Raw genomic sequence first — 14,321 nt, 5'->3', positions numbered from 1 at the left:
CCTGGGCTCTCTCCCCTCTCTCCCTCCCCACTATCTCTCACTCTTCTCTCCCCTCTTTTCCACCCATCTCTCATCTCCTTCCCCCGTTTTCTTTGCTCACCCCAACTGGTCGAGGCAGATGACCTGGTTCTTCTAGAGGTTTCTCCCTGTTAATGAGGGAGTTTTTCTCTCCACAGTCGCCAAAGTGCTGCTCATTGTTGGAACTGTTGGGTTTCTCTATACATTTTTAAGGTCTTGACATTCTATGTAAAGTACCTTGAGGTAATGTTTATTATGATTTGGCGCTATACAAATAAAATTGAATTGAAATCTTTCAGATAAGGGTTAAAAGAGACCCAGGTCTATTCATTCTTGGCCTTCCCTCAAAGGAGGTGGCTCTGCTACATTTACAATTCAAACCTTATGACAAGTTGCTATTATTGGCCCAAAAAATTTATTTTGATCAATTGGACCAAGGATAAGCCACCTACTGCCACATTGTGGTACAGGGAGATATTCAGGGTCCTCTGTCATTAAAGAATCAGTGCCGTTCTGAAACACAGTTCATCCTCCAGTGAGGGAGGGGGGCAACAGCTAATATGTTTTTTATTGTGAACAAATGGATGACTTTTTTGAAATTATTTTTTTACTTGTTTTTTTCCCCCCTCATGTTGTGTTGTATTTCTATGGTTAATGATAGATAATATATACCCTTTTTTTAAATTATACAATTCTATTTTTAAAGAAAAGATCAATCCAAGCCGTGTCCCAGTTCTTCCTTCAGGACAGTAGCTTGTAGGGCTAATCTGTAACAGTGACACAGCAGGAGGGATGGCTGCCATCTCCTCTCAGGTTGCACATGCTGCACATTTGCCTCAAACAAGACTAAAGAAGACAATCCTGCATTTAGTGATGTTTGAATGAATTTGTAAACTAAATATATCACACACCACGAGGAGAAAGGCTTCAAGATTAAGGCAAACTGGTTCCTGTGTACAGAGGTGTTGGTAAGGACAACTGTACACACACTAAGAAACGTACACACCTCAACATTCCCTCTTTGCCTTCACCATCCCATGTAAAAACAACATATACCACCCCGGGTCTATCCAACTCAGCCACAGCTTTGTAATTATTCTTGAAGCCACAAACACTGACAGAATCACCACATATACCCTCACTTAATGGCCACTCCAGGGATGGCTGCTCTTTATAACGGGATATATAATTACCTTTAATGGAGCTTAAATAAGCTTTGAGCTTAAATAAATACATTAAGCGTCTGCACATCTTGAAATAATAAAGTTGGGAGAGAAGAGAGAGGACAATGCAAATCCAAAGTGGATGCATTGAGGGTTGACTGATAAGGTCAGACAAAGTCAGAGTTTTCTTCTCCTCTATCTATTCATGCATTTGCATTATTTTCTCACCAAAATCATTATTAGAGGAACAAATTCAATTTACAGCGACTGCAGATATCAGTAACAATACCAAGAGTTGGTTCACGGAGACTTTTATTCAGTCAAGAACACTTTGTCATGATTTACCCATTTCTTGCACAATGGGGATACAGTTATGAGCGCCGCTGAAGGCTCTATTCTTTGGATGTTCCCTGGGTTAGCCGAGCAGCATGCCAAGATAAAACAGGGAACATGTGCAGAACCCACCGGTGGGCGTAGCAGGCAAGGTAAGGTTTACTTAAGATGAATATCGTTTCACCACAACCGTGTTTGGACTCGGTGCTAAAAGGTGGAGGCTGCGGTGGTGGAGGCAAGTTGCCGGCAGCAGGCGTGGCTGGCAGAGTAGCTGAGCAGGGATCAGTGAGGATGAGGTTTTGTTTAAAAAGGGACCGCTTTGGTGAGAGAATCAGTAGCTGGCAGCTGAGCACATGACTCCGTGTCCTGCATGAACTAACGCGATGCTTCATTTCTAATTGTAAAGGAGAACAGAGAGATAACAGCAGAATGAGTAACACACAAACATTGCTGTCCATGACACCATGATGTTAACATATTAACATAAAAAGGTAGGACTCTTGCACTGTTGTGTTTGTGTTACACATGGACGTGCATCTTGATGTCATCATGAACAAACATCTGGGTTGCCAGAGGCCATCTTACAGGAAGCATTTGTTAATGAGGATGCAACTAATTAACACTCACATAGCACTGTGTATGGATAGCAGGAGAGAGGTTGAATCACACTCACAGTTACACACACACACACATAGAGTCTATCTCCTGGGATCCATCTTTGATATTTACTCAATGATCAATATCTCACTCCCACCTTCGAATCAATAGTTCCATCCTTTGCTAAAAGCTGTGTCTCTCTAAATATCACACAGCTGACAGACTGTCCTCGACCCTGTGCATATGACTCGCAATTTGCAGGTTTAGTAAGCCACATTTAGAAGTTTTAAAGGCCCCTTTAATGCTCCAGAGAATTACATTTAAGAGCAATTTAACAACCAAAATAGTAAAAAAAAAAAAAGTAAAAAAGCTGGCAAACACAGTGCATTTCCAATGAAACATAGCTAATAAAAGTTCTTACAGTATAAATGGAAAGTTACCAGGAAATAAGAACATGATGTTAAAATTGTGAAAGATCATTCAATGAAAACATAGCATGATATTGTGTTAACCATGTTCTATATGAGAACTTTTATTGTGATGGACAAAACTCAGCACTACTACTACAGGTTTTATAACATGAGGCTACACCTCCCTTGAGCTGTTTTCAGCAGGGGCAGCTGGTCAATAGGGGCGATAGGGCGCCGCCCTCCCAAAGAAAACAAAGAAAACCCAGTGATTAATTTGGTTAAAGATCATTATTATTAAAACGTATTAAATTATACAAATTCTCAAGACAGTTTGCTGCCTCTGAATATCATCATCCAATCAGCTGCAGCGTCGAGCCCTGTTTAAAAGAGTATGGGGCGATTTCAATATGGTTCTTTCATTGTAAAACGTTTTTTTTTTCAAACTGCAGGCACTGCAATGCAATCTCTATGACTATCAGGAGGGCACGCACTAACAGGCTTTCGTCATATGTAAGCTGTTGCACTTGCACCTTGGTCCAATCATGCCGTACCTGCCATCTCGCCACTCGAGACGAGTTTACATATGAATGTTTTTAAATCATCATCGTAACAGGCCATTGTCTGAAATACCGTCCCTACTCACCCGCTCAGAGCGACACACGCAGTGAGATCAGACTTTGTTCATGTGAAGACTGTAAGTGACTTTGTTGAAGAACAGTGGAAACAGTGAAAACACAGTTCCATGAACTGCAGGACTCAGTGTTAAAGTGAGCGGAGCGACATGGATCCATGTATTTACCCATTAAACAGATAACTTTAGCCATCGTAGCAACAATTGCCCCCCCCCTGAAAAACCACTGGATTTCCCTCCAGGTAACGTTCATACATGCACCCCCTCCAGAGAAAATACGGTTGCGTGTCTGAAAGCAGCATTAGTCTAATTTGGTTGTGATGTTGGTTGTTGCAGAACAGCATGTGACCTTCACATTATATTTCAAACTGTAATGTGAAGGAATCAGCATGCAGGAAGGTTCAGGCTGTGAGAGAGACAGAGACAGACAGACAGACAGCTGATGGTTTTTGGGTCTGGTTCATTTCAGGTGGTATATGAATATTTTTGTGGCTCAAGCGGGTCCGATTGATGAGTGGGGGGGATATTAGTATTGGTATTAGTATTGCCTATAGGATTCGGTGTCTTCAGGAGCTATGGACCGAACATGAGCAGAGCATCACATTCACTGAGCTAAGAACTTTGTTTGATGTGACTCTGAGCAATCGATTAGTGTCCGTCTGCACTGAAAAACATCTGGCCCTTTTTAACACAGATTCTCAATAACCCAAATAGGCCTCCGATTGAATTTGAATTGAATCTACTGGCAGTTGAAGAGTGACCTTCGGGGAATACATTTTTCTTCCAAGGTAGATATTTTGGATGTGAACTCTTCACTGTGCCGGCTGCGGAGGAGGATGTGGGCCAAATGAGAAGGCTTGCTAACATCCACCTGGGCCAAAGGAAACAAGGCCTCCACCCCCTCGCCTGCTCCTCTGTGAGCCTCGGGGCTGTATTCAAGACGTTCAGTGTTTGGAATGAGAAACCTGACTCCAGCAGAGACCCTGATGCTGCTGCGGGGCTCAGCTGCCTGATTAGGACCCACTGACCGACCCGATTGATCAGCACTGCAGCTTAAACCATCCGTCACCGCTAAAGGTAGCGTAAATGAATCCTAACTTGTCACCTCTGACCCCAGCATCCAGAGGTCAAGCGCAGGGTCGGTGTTATGTAAGAGCCTTGTCTGTCTGCCTGGCTCCTGAGAAAAAGGCTGAGGTGGAAAAACAAGTTGAAACATATCAACCGAGAATAAAACTCTTGTCTCCTAATTCATTTAGACTTGCTTGTGTAGCTCATATCTCAAGAGTACGAGCTGCACACAGTGGAGAGGAGTTGTGTAGCTTTACCAAATATTTGCAGTAAAAAGCAATTAAATGGAATGCATTTGCAGGAACCTGAACCTCTCCAAATAATTACGGAGTACAGAGGATCTAGGTTTCTTGGGAGTGTTGGTTTTCTTCGCAGGGTGTTGCCGGTGGAGAGGACAGACATCAGGCCGGGAGGCAGCGTGTATTTATTCGGGTATTAAACGACCCCAGTGCTTGATTCTTTTTAATAACAAACAGTCCACAAGTGCATGTGGGCCAAGGGACATTCTCTGTTTTACACAACAATAAAACAGCCAATGATGTGGGCCTGGGTTTGGCCAGGCAGGGGACTGCCTGTATTGCTGCAGTCATGTAAGGTTAAAGGGATAGGGTGCATTGGACCAGTGTGGACACGGAAGGGGCCACAGAGTTGTGGCCCCTTATTGAGGCAACATGGACACCCAGGCTACTAGCAAAAGAAAATGTACCGAATACCAAATACAGTAGGTAGGATATTTAATATACTAGTTAGTATTGTACTGATAAGAACAACACAGTTTACACAAATACCTCCACTGCATTTCAAGGTACATCTGATGAGCAAAGCCCTTTTCAGAAATAGAGCACATGATCTTTCTGTTACAACAGTGGGATTCAGACAGAGGTGTCCATTATTTAAACGCTCCTTTATGAGCCATGATGCTCTCGTGGTATTTGGCATCTGCTGTGTGAGACAGAGAGGTTGAGCTGGACTATAACATATAAAAGCAAGTGTCTGACTAGCAGATCAAAGAGCTATTAGGTCAACTGACAGAAAATGAATTCATCATTTCAGTTATTTCAAGCTGAAAAAAGGCAAAGAATTGCTGGATCCATCTTCTACAATGTATGGATTCAATGCTTTTATTTGTTGTATATGATATGATTATCTTTTGGACTTTAAATCGTGATCAAAACAAAATGTCATCCATGGCTCTGGTAAACTATAATTTATACTTTATGAAAATAATCATTAGTTGCAGCCATAAAAAATAATAAGAATGGACTGATAGTTAAACAGGTACTGTGTATTTTGTGGGTATCACAAAAATAAATTATTTATTCGTCGCAACTGTGTGTGTTTGACTGTCTCTTTGCATGTTAGACATTTATTTATGTGTGTGTGTGTGTGTGTGTGTGTGTGTGTGTGTGTGTGTGTGTGGGGGGGGGGGGGGGGGGGGGGGGGGGGGGGGTGTTCAGCTCTTTTCAGGTAGAAGAGGAATGCAGGCCAGTGGGAACGTGTCTCAGGTGCCAATACACACAGTTCACCATTCACACACCATCCACGGAAAGACACTTCCATGAGCTTGCATGTGCATAAAGTACTTGCAATAAAGTAACATGTATTTGAGTTTTCTTTGGTCACTTCTGGAAATGTTACATAGACTTGCATTAACTCCCTTGACGCTAACCATAACCACTGCCTGCCTAACCCTAACAACTTGAACTCAATAATTGACAACAACAATGTTTTTCCATCTGGCAACATGGCTTTTGTCCCTTATTGGACAAGCCGTCCCCCATTTAACAGTTGTTTATTCCTACCGATAACACACACACACATCCTGTAAGTGATCCAACCTCCAATGTGCACCTTCTAATCAAACATCTGGAAACTGTTCAAAACAATTCCATCCTTCTCTCTCTCTCTCTCTTTCTCCCTCCCTCTCTCTCTCTCCCTGGTTGTGTCTCTCCCTCAGATGCAAGACACTGTACAGGGCCCTTCTGAGACAGTAGCAGTTCCTCGCCGGGTTCTGTGTTTGATGCAACTAAATGAGTGTGTGGATTGTTTGTTTATTTTCTGCACCAGGACAAATGGGATGAACAACAGCCCCTTTTGGTCTGAGTGACTCTGTCAGGAGAAAAAGTACTCAATGCCAATGATATCTGTATGTTCTGTGAATAGGGGATGCGTAGTAGAGGTATAACCTGTGAGGAAAAAACTGTTTAAGCAGTGTTTGTCTGATCTAAGTGGACATTTTATACATGCATGTTTTATATAGTGGTGACCATTGAAAGAGCGGTTGTGGCTCTCTCCCTATTCATTTAGATAAGACCCTGCCCTTCAGCCTGTACAACTGCCATGGGGCATTGTCAAGAGGACTGCTGAGTGCAAAGACTGTGGTTCTTCTTGGATCCATGGCTGTTAAATGTTTTTATCTCTGTCATTAAGTCCATTCATTGCTTTGTGGATTGTTGCTGATTGCTGCATCTGTTAACTATGCTGAATATTCTTTTTGCATTGTTTGGAGAATTAATTTCTGAGCACAAGGCAATTCTGAGTTACAGGTGTTCTCAGAGGAACAATGAGAGCTCTTTTGCGGAAGATGTATTCGAGCAGAAGAAGCAGGAAGGAGCGATGTGCAGATGTGGAAGCTGTCTTTTTGCTTTCATGTTGACGCGCTCTACAGTGATTCAGGAGTGCACTTAGTTAATCTGGATTCTGTGAATCTGGATCCAATGATTGTTTCTGGTTTCTAGCTTTTACCCCACCACACCACCACCACCACCACCACCACCCCCCACCCCCCTCTCCCCCCCCTCCCACACAGCTTTCGTCAAGAGTGGCCTGTGATGAAACACCTCCTCGGGTTGGCTTGTCTGTCATCATGAGAGGCTGAACCACCTCATCTGTCAGCACAGATGAAAAGGAGTTTATCAGACTGGTGGGTTTTAAACATGCCCTACATAGTTTATATTGAAATGATTATGATAGACAGGCACGACAGGGCACATCCCCTTGGCTTTAGAGCAAGGATAGACACGGACAGAAAGAAAGAGAGAGAGAGAGAGAGAGATGTGCGTCTGTCTCTATCAAGTTATTTAGGGCACATCAGATGAGACCTCCTCACAGCGTGGCACTTATCTTGCCGTTAACTACTATCTTCAGCTAACAGCTAAATGCCCAACAATACACTGCTACGACCACTGTGATTACATGAGTCACCAGTCAACACACACCCACACATATACATACACATATACATACACACCCACACATATACATACACACACACACACACACACACACACACACACACACACACACACATAGGCTTCAGCAGGAGACTTTGATCTCTTAGACATATGACCAGGTTACAGGAAGCCTCTAGGAATGAACTGGAGGCCGTTGAGGCTCGTTCAAAAAAGAATGGGTTAAAGAGCAAAGTCACTCTAACAGGTAGAGGAAGTGCACATTTCAGATCTACAGTGGAAGCTGGTGAAATGGATGATTGTGATATACATTGTTGCAACCAGCAAAATGAAACTGGAACCCAAAAAGAGACCATGCTTTGGCTCAGTGGACAGAACAGTCACCTTACAGCAAGATGGGTCTGAGTTTGAACCGATGGCAGCTCACTTCTGGTCGTCTCTCCAACAGCGATATGTATTTACAGTTAAAGAGAAGTCTGATAAGTGTATGTGAGTTCTATTCCAATGTTCCAATATAATAATATTCCAATTCAAGTCCAATTAGGGAGCCTTGTTGCCTTTCATCCTCCATCTCAATATCTAATTGTAAGAAAACAGGAAAGAATTGGAGCAGATTGTGGAGTTGTGGCTATGACTATGTGAAACTACCCTTTAACAGTCTCGTTGCCACAAATGCCACACAAATAAAACCTTTTACCAAGCCTTTTACAGACATGTCCTGTGGAGGAACTTAGTCCAGACTTTCTCTGCAGTTTTCCTTTCACACGTGCACAACACAGCGGGAGATTCTCTGCTCAGACACATTCACAACAACAACAAATCCTCCGCAGTATTAAGGTGAGAGATGGTGCAGCAGGCACAGGAAGGATGTAATGTACTGTATGAATTGTGCTGTGGAGATCACATGATTTCACCAGTGTCGGCCTTTATCACCACAAACTATTGTCATTGTTGTCGGTGACTACAACAAGTGTGTCACCACTTTTTCACCTGGATATATTTTTTTATTTTTTTTTGCATGTTTTGCGTGTTAGAGGCATCATCAACCCACTCGCAGTGATTATCCTGCTGTGCCCTCACATACTTCTGCATACTTTTTGCAACCTATAGGGGGCCAGGCGGAGAATGTCAGCAGAAAATCTGAGGCCTCTTACTAGGATATTTGCGTTCACACATACACCTCTTCTGGAGAATCTTCAGTTCAGTGCCTGTCTGAAAGCAGCTTTGATGTGGCCTCACTAATACAGTTTAAAAATTCCCACAGAAATTTAACAGGAACATTTTGAATCCCCATTACTCTGGATAATAGTCCCCAAAGGAAGTTTTTCGTGGGGACTTATAAAAGATCAGAAGCCTCATTTATAACGGTTGTGTATGCACAATAGTGGATCTGAAAGAGACCACGCAAAAGGATCTATAAAAACGAACTTGACGGTAGAATGTCCTGTACACTACCTCTGGTGTATGAACATTTTGGAGACGTGAAAGTGCAGGAGGAGTACGCCGATTGAAGGATGAGGGGGAAACGAGTGTTACGTGAGCACACAAAGATTTCCTGGCCCATGATGATGACTGACTCATCAGCTGATTTAGATTCTTAAGAGCTGTGATTTTGAATCTTTGTGTTGAACCGAGTCCAGTTTAGACTGACCCAATGGTTGAATGTGAGTGTGTAGAGGGTGGAATATGAGGCAGATCCATTTACACATGTTTCCAGGTGGACTGTGATTGCACCATTCCATTATAACTAACATTGCGTTAAGGTATGCATACTCACAGTTTTATAAATCAGACTATTTTTTAGCATAAGCCATTCACGGCCTGTGCCCTAAGCACTGTTTTATAAATGAGGCCCCTTGACTAGACCTTTTAGATTCCAACAAATACTGTATGTATCAATTTCTAAACTTTCAAGCACTGAGCACTTCTCTCCCTCTTTATCTTTCTTCTCTCTCTCCTCCTCTCTTTTTTCTCCTCTTTTCCACCTACCTTTCCTCTCTTGGATGGCCGCCCACATCGACTCTGGCGCTACCAGAGGTTTCAGCCTTACTATGTAAAGTTTATGGCATGATTTGGCACTATACCAATAAAATTGGATTGGATTGAAAACTTGTTAGAGTAACAAATGATCACTGCTGGAGTCAGGTTATTGTTCAGATCTCATACTGGAGGATTTGTGCACAGCCTTTGATACAAATTATCAAAATATTCTAAGTAGATGCAATGTGTTGTTTATCTGAGACAGTTTTTAGGTGGTTTAATCGTACTTCTACTTTCGCATAGCGTGAGCCGAGTGGCTACTCTGACACGGCCCCCTAACTAAGCCAGGGAAAGCCAGAGTGAAGGCACACATTGGAAGCAGTTGACCAATCACAACAGAGGGAGTCAGCTGGCCAATCAGGGAAGATGAGCGCTATAGGGATGGGGCCCTTAAAGAGACAGGAGCTAAAAAAGTGTTTCAGACAGAGGCTGAAGAAAGAAACTGCAGCAATGGGCAGTATGAGCAATTGATGCAATTTCTGAACATTAGAACATGAAAACGTGTGTCATATGTCCTTTAAAAGATTTTCCATCTTTTCAGTTTCAGTCCCCATCTTCCATGGTGTGCTGGCCCCTCTCTCTCTCTCATGAAGTGCTGCACATAGATGCACTGTATGAACCTGTGCGTGAATGGGTGGATGTAAAACTGTTCTGTAAAGTGCTTTGAGTGGTCATCAGGACTGGGAAAGCGCTATATAAATACAGACCATTTTTATTTCCTCACTTTTATTGAGATTGTCTGCATGCATTTGTTGTCCTTGTTTTGTTATTTTATCCTTGGTCACTTTGTAACCAAGTGCTATTTAAGAAATTAGAATTATTCTGCTTGGATAGACACTGTTAGTAACACTAACACGGAAACTGTATTTTTGCAGTTGCGTGAACTGGTCCTTATAAGGAGAGCTATACTGTATTTTCAGTGCATTTTACCAAAATAAAGCACAGAAACAAAATGTTCCTGCTAAAAACTCTGAAAGCGTTGAAGGTGATGTTGCTGCCACTTGTTCCAACACTGTAGCTTCACCTTGGATCTGACACATTTTCCACAAACAGATGTTTGATCACTGGCTCACTCTAGTCATTCAGGTTTTAGAACCTCCTTTCAGAGGCATTTTGGGTGATGAAGACTGCTGCTGTCTGTAAAAACACGGCAGTCATGTTGCAGGATGTCAAGAGGTGGTGCACACTCAATGCATGTGTGCATAGATAAGTTCTTGGTTTGAATCAGTGTGCGTCAGTGAGTGTTTTCCTGCTTGATGCCCAGTTGATGGATACTGATCGATGGGCGCTGCCTGCTCTCTGTCTCTCAGCTCCCCTCAGCACTGATCCCTGTTCAGGGATTTATGAAGCCTGGGGGCTGATCCAGCTCCAAATTATGTGGGTGGGGCACAGCTGGACTGCGTGCCTATCCATCTTCCCCACTCAACTCAGACCCAAAAATGGAGGGGGAACTTTTCATTTTTCCACCACTGTAAATGCTGGGTTCTGTCAGGACCACAAATCACCTGGGGAGACAGAGTGGAAGTGTTCGCACAAGCTGCTAGGCTTGGACTTGACATCAGGGCAGCAGGCAAGATGTTCTTCCAGTATGCAACAAGCCTGTCGGGCAAGTCAAGTGGTTGGGACAGTTATGTGTGTTTCCACTGATTTAGATTTTTTTAAATGAACGAAATCCAGTGATTAACTCTATTTAAGATGGTCTTCTCAGGAAGAACAACAGCATCAGTTGTTTTGGAGGTGCATCTGTATCTGCATCTTCAACCTGTACTTATTCTTTCATTAATCAAGTGATAATTTGATTACAAACCATGATTTTTTTTTTTGTGAAAGCATAGACAAAAGAAATCTGAAAACCTGTCCCGTGCTGTTTTGGTTCAGCACAGAGACGGCAGGGAATTTAAAGTATGTACTACTGTATGTAATTTATCTAAGAAGACGTTCTGCTCTACTTCTAATGTAAATTTTAAAAGAATCACACGCGGGTACATTTACAGATCAACTGCTGTATTTCCTGGCGCTGCAGCTGGATGGTGCTGTCTGTGTGAGTGTGTCTGTCAGGCGAGTGTACGGGAAAGAGAGAGAGAGAGAGAGAGAGAGAGAGAGAGAGGGAGAGACAGTGGCCAGTGTGGGCCTCACTGTTCAAACATCTCCGAGTTTGCCGACGTGTCGTCTGCCCGCCAGGCCTGAGACAGCTCTGGCTCCAGGATTTAACACACCTAAATGCCACATTCTCAAACTGCCTGACACTCATTTCACAAACACACATACTCCACAACACACACAGAGGCGATATTCACCTCACATCACACGACGCACCCACTGTCTACTCCGTTATTGTAATGACTCATATATCTCCTTGAACACGTCACAGACACACGTACACATCATCATCATCATCATCATCAGTGCTATATTAAAGCATGGAACTTTCAGAAACTGGAAAATTGGACTTAACCCATTTATTTATTTGCTCAGTAGTTTATATGTCCACAGGTTGTCAACATGAAGCACATGAATCTGCATATGAATGGGTAGAGAACTGAGTCGTGATCATTTTACTTTGCTTGGCTCCTTCATGTACCCATAATGGCATTCACTAAGCTAAGCACGAACTGTGCTGTATTTACAGAAACATCATTGCCTCTACGGCACCATGGCACCACTGGTAAGAGAGTTGTAATGTAAGAGAAACACTGATCCATGTCTTCCACATAGTTTCCGGCAAATCTCTCACTGAACTTGTCCACGCTCCAAGAAACAGAATGCCTCCCGACCAGTGTTTCACTCAGTTTGAACTCACCAGTCGGCCTCATTCAGTGAGACTGCTTGTTTAGTTGAAAGCCAAAACCCTATAATAATCTGTTCTACTCGGGGATGTTTAGGAACATGCTTCAGCGGTTGTCTCCTTGGACCACCGTCATTGATGTCACCGGCGGGCTATCCAAAGTGGAGAAATGCTCAGCGGCAAAATCAACCAAAACAAGCAGCAGCAGTGTCGGTGACCATGACCAGAGCCACGTGCAGTTGAAAGTGAAGTGGGGTCGGTTCTGGCTCTGGATAACTCAGATACCAGCAGGCTCAGGTGGACCTGAAGTGCTTAGTGAACAGGAGCTATGCACCACTCACCCTAACAGCAGGCTTGAGGGGCCAAATACATTTTCATCCATTCACTGACCTTTACATGTTTTTCCATCAGGCTGCAGGGTGAATCCCACGGGGCAGCTGCAGCGCACCCCTGTGGCTGTGTCTTTACATGTCCTGTCGCAGCCTCCATTGTTCACGGCACAGGTCTCTGCAGACAGCACAAGTATGGAAAGAGAGAAAGAGAAGGAGGGGGTGTTAACATGTGACCCCTACTTCTGAAATATCATGAAAAAGAAATTATAGAAAGTGAAGGTGATGTGGGTTGAGACAAAGCTTCATGCAGTTGAAGGATATACAATCAAGGAAATAGTACTTTTTTCATGTAGCTTTGTCAACACACGGATTGTCATGAGATTATTTTATGAAGAGATAAATATAATGTTTATACACACAGAAAGTCACAACCCAGATTTCTTTATCGTTGACAGTAATGTTTCAAGACAATCAGACAAAACACATGACACTGTGCTGATAAGGGAGGGTGAAGAACTCTTTGGCCCAGAGGTCGGTCCTGTTTCCAAAAGTGACAAGAAATCAGTTAACACAAATAAGAGGTAGGGTTAAGTTAAGTAGATAGAAAAATAAAGTTAGTGCAGGGTGCTGTAAGTCTAGAACACTCTCGGCAGAACCAGCGTGTATATTTTCCTCCAGAAAAATGTTCTTGTATGTGGCATAGATAAGGTTTGCTCGGACTTGTGAATATTGCCTGAGCTAATCCCAAAACAAACACAAGCTCATGGTAACTCTAGCTCACCTGCCCAGCCGCTGTTGCTTTAGCAAAGCTCAGCACACACTTTCCCAATGAGCATGAAGAAGTGCTGAAGAGGCTGAAATTTGATGTTGACCCTTGACTGAAAGGGATTTAATGAATCTACACCTAATAAGGCACATTCACTTAGTAACTGTTCTGCTTTTGGTGGGTTTGAAGTCCTACATAGCACTGTTGTGCGAATGAGCACATGAATTAGGAGTTAAGACACTTGGCCAATGGTCAACCTCAAAAGCAAATCATCAAATCTGTTTTCCTTAGTTCCTAAAGGTTGACGTGTTAGAATTCAAACAGTGACATAAATCAGGGATGTTCCCTTTCTCTGTGGCGACTTGTCCCCTTTAATTAAACTGACGGGACATTGTGAGCCTGAGTCAAGAGAGAAACAGGAAAAGCACTTTCTGTCCAGCACACACATTGTCAGAGGTCAAGAAATTAGTATAACGCCCTGATGTAGACACAAACACATCAGAGCCAGGAGGGCCTGTGCTGTCTATCAGGAGACAGGAAGGTATTTGCACATTAGTGTGTTCTCTCATGCAGCCTCAAACATCAGTGTCACAGCTTCTTCCCTTTAATCTGTGTTCTTACTGGCATTTGTTCTTCACTTTGTTAGACCTGTCAAAACTCTGAACTCCACATTCTTAATCTTCGTGTTATTGATCCCTCTCTCAGAGGACAAACACTTCAAATCACACGAATCCCAAACTCTCTTACACAGAGAAGTTTCTGGAATGAGGGTGGGAGGTTTTTTTAGATGCTGCATTGTGGTGTTGGCTAAAGGGAGAGACACTCCATCATCCAGGCAGCCTGTCTGATTGGCCCAGTAAGGTACGATAACAGAACCCTGTCCCCTCAGCCCTCCCCAGCCTTGGGTCTCTGCTAAGCGTGTGTGTGTTGTAATGTGGTCTGCGTGCCTGCACAGGTGTATATAGTCAATTTGGCGTGTGTGAGTGT

General features: G+C 43.1%; 1 protein-coding gene across 2 annotated transcripts in view; it reads right to left on the bottom strand.

The window, feature by feature from the left end:
- Positions 1–14,321, bottom strand: part of scube1 (signal peptide, CUB domain, EGF-like 1) — a 96,730-nt gene that overhangs the window by 19,897 nt on the left and 62,512 nt on the right. For both annotated transcript variants that reach the window (XM_020099780.2, XM_020099781.2), the window contains one exon: positions 12,627–12,743. In XM_020099780.2, coding sequence (XP_019955339.1) covers positions 12,627–12,743 — 117 coding nt within the window. The remainder of the gene's footprint in view (positions 1–12,626; positions 12,744–14,321) is intronic.

This window comes from Paralichthys olivaceus, chromosome 23 (assembly GCF_024713975.1).
Source record: "Paralichthys olivaceus isolate ysfri-2021 chromosome 23, ASM2471397v2, whole genome shotgun sequence".
Lineage (NCBI taxonomy): Eukaryota > Metazoa > Chordata > Actinopteri > Pleuronectiformes > Paralichthyidae > Paralichthys > Paralichthys olivaceus.
The sequence above is the reverse complement of the archived record's forward strand: the minus strand, read 5'-3'. Positions and strand labels throughout refer to the sequence as shown.